Source organism: Merops nubicus, unplaced genomic scaffold (assembly GCF_000691845.1).
Source record: "Merops nubicus isolate BGI_N331 unplaced genomic scaffold, ASM69184v1 scaffold6160, whole genome shotgun sequence".
Lineage (NCBI taxonomy): Eukaryota > Metazoa > Chordata > Aves > Coraciiformes > Meropidae > Merops > Merops nubicus.
In genome coordinates, this window is record NW_008584942.1 from 13,944 (window position 1) to 19,421 (window position 5,478).

General features: G+C 51.5%; 1 protein-coding gene across 1 annotated transcript; it reads left to right on the forward strand.

The window, feature by feature from the left end:
* The first annotated feature begins 827 nt into the window (after positions 1-827).
* Positions 828-4,959, forward strand: LOC103778360 (ly6/PLAUR domain-containing protein 2-like). The gene is made up of 3 exons (XM_008945946.1): positions 828-879; positions 3,688-3,807; positions 4,748-4,959. Exons 1-3 carry the CDS (start codon positions 828-830, stop codon positions 4,957-4,959), a joined length of 384 nt encoding a protein of 127 aa, XP_008944194.1.
* Positions 4,960-5,478: the final 519 nt, after the last annotated feature.

Sequence of the window (5,478 nt, forward strand, 5' to 3'; positions counted from 1 at the left end):
TGCCATCTGAATGGAGGGAAAAAATTGTTTCCGGGGGGGGTGGCCGAGCCTGGAGCAGCTGCCCAGAGAGGTTGTGGAGTCTCCTGCTCTGGAGAGATCCCAAACCCATCTGGACACCATCCTGTGCCACCTGTTTGAGGTGTTTTAGCAGGAGGTTTGGACAAGATGATCCCCAGAGGTTCCTTTGAACCTCTACCATGGTGGGATTCTGTGATTCCCACACCCAACAACCCCGTTAACAACGAAGCCCCTGGAACCCAGAAACCAGCTTTAGTTTTGCACTGGCTTTGGGCAAAGAGACACATCTGGGGCAAACCCACCCCCATCAGCTTCCCCCCCACCATTCTGCAGAGCAGTAGGCATGAAAACATGGCCCAGGGTTTGGTGGGGCTGAGCCAACACACGTGGAAGCCCAGCCTGCTGCCGCTTGCACCTTGGCTGCTGTTGCCCAACGCAACACGTCTGACACAACCCAGTTCTGGGCTCGTGGAGCCAGGTTTGAAGCAACAAACATACCTTGTCACATTCCCCATCCCAGCACCGGCGTGGGGCCACCCCTTCCAGGGCAAGCTTTGTTTTTCCTTTTCCATGGGACCAGCTCCAGGACATAAACCTGAAGAAGAGGTGACGTCGCGGTGATGTCACCTCCTCGGAGAACTTGTTCCTCTACAAATCCCAATCCAGACTGGAGCTGAGCTCTCTCCCCTGATCACTGTCTGAGGGAATCCGCCCACAGGATCCACAGCAAGTGGAGGGTGGGAGAACATATAAAGCTCCCTGGGAGCAGCTCTTCTTTACTGTCCTGGCTGCACGGAGCTGCTCTCAGCATGAAGACACTTCTGGTTGGGCTCCTGCTTGGCTTGGCATACGTGGAGTTGGGTAAGGCTGCTGCATTCCAGATACTTCATGGACCCCCCTGAGAAATGCCTGGGAAGGGAGGGGAAAGGCATCAATGCAGAAAGACCTGGCAGGGGAAATAATGCTTGTATGTATTTCAGAAGGTCCGTGGAGAGGGTGAATGGGGGGAAGTGGAGAAGTCGTGACACGTGATGGAGAGCAAGGCTTGGTTTTTGGATGCATAGGTGGTCACCTGTCAACCACCCCTGCTTACATTGCACGCCAGGATGGTGGGGACCAACATGCTTCTTTATAGGACTAAGGTGTAAATGATAGCCACAGGGCAGTACAAACATGGGGGAGAACTTCACCCAACAGCCTCTACTTAAGATGCCAACTTGTCCCCTCATGGATGGGATAGGGTGTGTTCATCCTGAGCTCCTGCCAGCCCTAAAACATCCTGGCTGGAAGCTCTGAAACCCAGAGGGTAAGGCTTTAGTGTAGAGATGGGTGAGGGGATGAGGAATAACTCCAAGGACTTTGGAAAGAGCTTCATTAAACCCCCAGCTCTTGGATTGTTTCATTTCTAGAGATTAGGAGTTAGGTGGAGGCTGGAAATTCCCCTGGATCTGTGTGGGTTTGGTCTCTGATGGGTCTGGATCTTGGGCAAGCTGGTCACAGGGTCTGGTCATGGCTATGTCCTTCCTCCATCTAATTGTGACCCACTGCATCCTTGGCCTGGAACAGAGTCCTCCTTGGGTTGAGAACAACCCAGTGGGTTTTAACCTACAGCCCATGGGCCTCAGAGATTTTTAGGCTGCTTTCATGAGACTCTGAAGGATCTTGAAGGCAAAGCAGCCTGGGGAGGGGTTGAACACCTCCATCTGAAGGCATGGCTACCTGGAGACCATTCCAAGGGTTTCATGTGGAGGAAAGCTGGAAGGCACACACCTTGCAGCTCTTTAAGCATGCAAGTGGTTTGGGTCTCTTCTTCAGGCTGCATTGCTTTGTTTTTAATCCCCCCACCCTCATTCCTCCTTCCACCAGTCTCTAAAGCAAACCCAACTGCTGGCTGGAGGACACTCTGGGTCAAACCCACCACGGGGCTGAACCACGATAGGTGCAGTTGCTTCTGTACAGCTACTACAATTTTTTACATGCCAGTGTCTGCTGATTTTTTGGGTTTTTTTCCCCTTCTTTCAAGATATTTCACAGATGTTGTGTTTTCCTTTTCCTCCTTCTAAGTCTAGACCTGCCCTGGATTGAATGAGGTTGCTTAGGACCTGGTAAAGTGGTTTTCCACCCAAAAGTCTTGGAGAGCTTTATGGAGACAGAGAGGCATCACCACCCTTTTCTTTATAATTGAGCTGGAGGAAGAAATGCTTTTCCTGGGGTGATCCAGGGGGAGGCAGCCAGTCTAGGCACAGCTCCTGCAGCTGAGGGATATGTCTGTGACCCTTCATCTTCCAGAGATGTGATATCAAAGGGTAGAAGATACTGTTGGGCAGTGGATGGTGAATTATTGGCCTCAGATGGGCACACAGCACTGTCCTCAATGCAAAGTAAAGGGGCTGAGGATTTTCTTCCTTAAGCCTGCTCTTAACTGAGAGTACCCTCAGAGCCCATGGCACTGCCCTGCTCACCCATGAAAACGGTGAGGTTTGGAAACCACCTCAGCCCAAAGGCTGCAGAGGAGTTTCTCAGATGCTTTAAGGCAGCAGTACTCCATCTCTATCTCAGTCCCACACGTTCAAAAACATCCACAAGCTTCTGAGGTTGACAGCGTTGTGTTTTCTTGGTGGGCTAAAACGTAAAACAACCTCTCAGGGGTCAGTTGGGGAGGATCTACCAAGGTCTTCCACTCGGATAAACACCACTGGCTCCACTAGACCTGTTTACAAAGGATATGGCCAAAAGAACATCACCACTGATCACCTTAAAAGCTCCTTCCTACCTCAGCCACGGGGACAAAATTTTTGAGTCACGTAGACTCAGAGCTGAATTTTCTGAAGGAGGTGATAAGAGAAGGAGATGCCCTGAAAATTCCTTCTGGAGTCAGGTGTTCAAACAACCTCCTTCAAAAAAAAAAATGTTTACCCTTATCACAAAGTCCCAGGAATTTGTCTCCAACGCTGCAGAACAGCAGGAAGAAAACTTTGGCTCTCTGCAATTTTGCCAATAGATGGCAGTGGCCACATTTGGGTGGCTCTTTGACTGGTAGGATAGAAACATTTCAAACCAGCCTGGTTTGTGTCATCGAGCCACACCAGCACGACTCCAAAAATCTATGCACACACTCAGTATCTGCTGATTGTAGGTGGACAAGTCTCATACCAAGACCTTTGAGCAGCTGCTGGGATCGGTGCTTGCACATGGAAAGGTGCCTATTATCAACGGGCAGCCAGCAAGAGCTTTCTAGCAGCATTTCTTTCCAAAAGCAGCACTAGCCCTGGATGAAAGTGGTTTTTTTCAGGCCACATTCAGCCCTTTGGATCTCTGATACAGCTCTGAAATTTAAATTCTGCTCTTAGTCACCAAGTTCTGCAGAAATCCCTCTGAACGAGCACGGAGGAGCTGTCACCGTGGGTGGAGGGACGGGGGGACTGCCAGGGCCTAGGGTGGTGATTATCCTCAAATTCCTCCACACCATCCTTGTCCTTTGGCCCTGGGTCTGATCCTTCTTTCCCCTGACATACCCAAGCTTTGCTGTTGTCTCCAGATGTTCTTCCTTTCCAAGACCACTTCTGGGTGAAGGAGTGGGATGGAGAACTGATGGTCACATAGCTCCCAACAGAGAGCAGAGAAGCTGCAGACTTGCTGTCTCAAGATGCATTCTGTTCCCTTCTGCAGCCCAGGCCTTACGATGCTACACGTGCAAGGAGCCAACAGACATTGCCAAGTGCAGGACAATCACCCCCTGTCCCATGGGAGCCACCGTGTGCACGACAACGCTGCACTCCGTAGACTCAGGTAAGATTCAGGGCTTGCTCTGGGTGCCTGCAGGGAGACATCATGGAATCCTAGAATGGGTTGGGTTGGAAGGGACCTTAAAGATCATCTAGTTCCACCTCCCCCTGCCACGGGCAGGGAACCCTCCAACTAGACCAGGTTGCTCAAAGCTTCATACAACCTGGCCTTGAACACTCCCAGGGATGGGGCAACCACAACTTCACTGGGTAACATGCTCCAGTGTCTCTCAACCTTCACAGTGAAGAATTTCTTCATAATATCTAATCTAAATCTCCCCTCTTTCAGTTTAGAGCCACCACCCTTTGTTCTACAACTACATGCCTTTGTAAAAAGCCCCTCTCCAGCTTTCCTGTAGGCCCCTTTTAAGTACTGGAAGGACACCAGAAGGTCTCCCTGCAGCCTTTTCTTCTCCTGGCTGAGCAACCCCAACTCTCTCAACCAGTCCTCATAGCAGAGAGGTTCCAGCCCTCTGATCATTTTGGTGGCTTCCTCTGGCCCCACTCCAACAGGTCCAGGTCCTTCTTGTGCTGAGGGGCCCAGAGCTGGACACAGTGCTCCAGCTGGGATGTCAGCAGAGTAGAGGGGCAGAACCACTTTCTTTGAGCTTCTGGCCCCAAAACTGTGTGCCAACCCTTCACTTTTAATTCTCCTCCACTACACAAAGTCAAAGTTTCTCACTGCCTGCACCATCCTTCACCATTTACCCTGCCAGAGTGGTGAGGTCTTGGCCCAGGCTGCCCAGGGAGGTGCTGGAGTCCCCATCCCTGGAGGGGTTCAAAAAATGTGTAGATGTGGCACTTGAGGACATGGTTTAATGGTCATGGTGGTGTTGGGTGATGGTTGGACTTGATGATCTCAGAGATCTGTTCCAACCTGAATGGTTCTCTGGTTCTATGGCTCCTGTTTCTCTCTCACCCTTCTCCCCACCTGCCTCTTTCAGGTTACCCCTTTTTCGGCAACATCACGGTGACCAGAAGCTGTGAGAATGAATGTCTCCCTTCTAGTGGGATTGGGGCATCTAAACCCAAGTCGTGCTGCTACACTGACCTCTGCACCGACGACAGCAGGAGCAGCAACGGGGTGAGGAGCAGCTCTTCAGCCCTGGGTCTGGTGGCCATGGTGGTTGGGACACTCCTCCAGCGTGCTCTGTAGCCTCACAGGTCTCCACGCTCCAGCCAAAACACACCCACTCCTCTTGCTGCCAAGCTGCTTCAGGAACTCTTAGATGCCTTGGGAACAACCTTCTTCACGGATGTGTGGCTCCACCCATCTTCACCGTTGTGGATTCAAGCCAAGAGTTTGGGCACCTGGACCTGAACCCTTCAAATTTCCAGTTTCCAGCTGCTGAGATGTTGCTCACCTTCACCTGCTTCTGGCCACCAGGACCCACATCTCTCCCCACAACTTTACTGGGTGGGGAGCAGCAGTGGATGAAGTGCTGCAGGACCTGAGCAGAGCCATCGAGGCTGGTGCTCTGGTGTCATCAGCAGGGGTTGAACACACTCTGGAGATGGACAACACATCTTTCACTCCCCAAGCTCCCCCACAACCTCTTCCTGTGTGCCTCTATTAAATCCCTGCTCACAGTCCCCTTAAAAAAGATCCTTCAACTCTCCACCAGGAGCTGGGCTTATGTTCTCTCCACTTTTGGTGCCATCTCCTGAGGCAGAG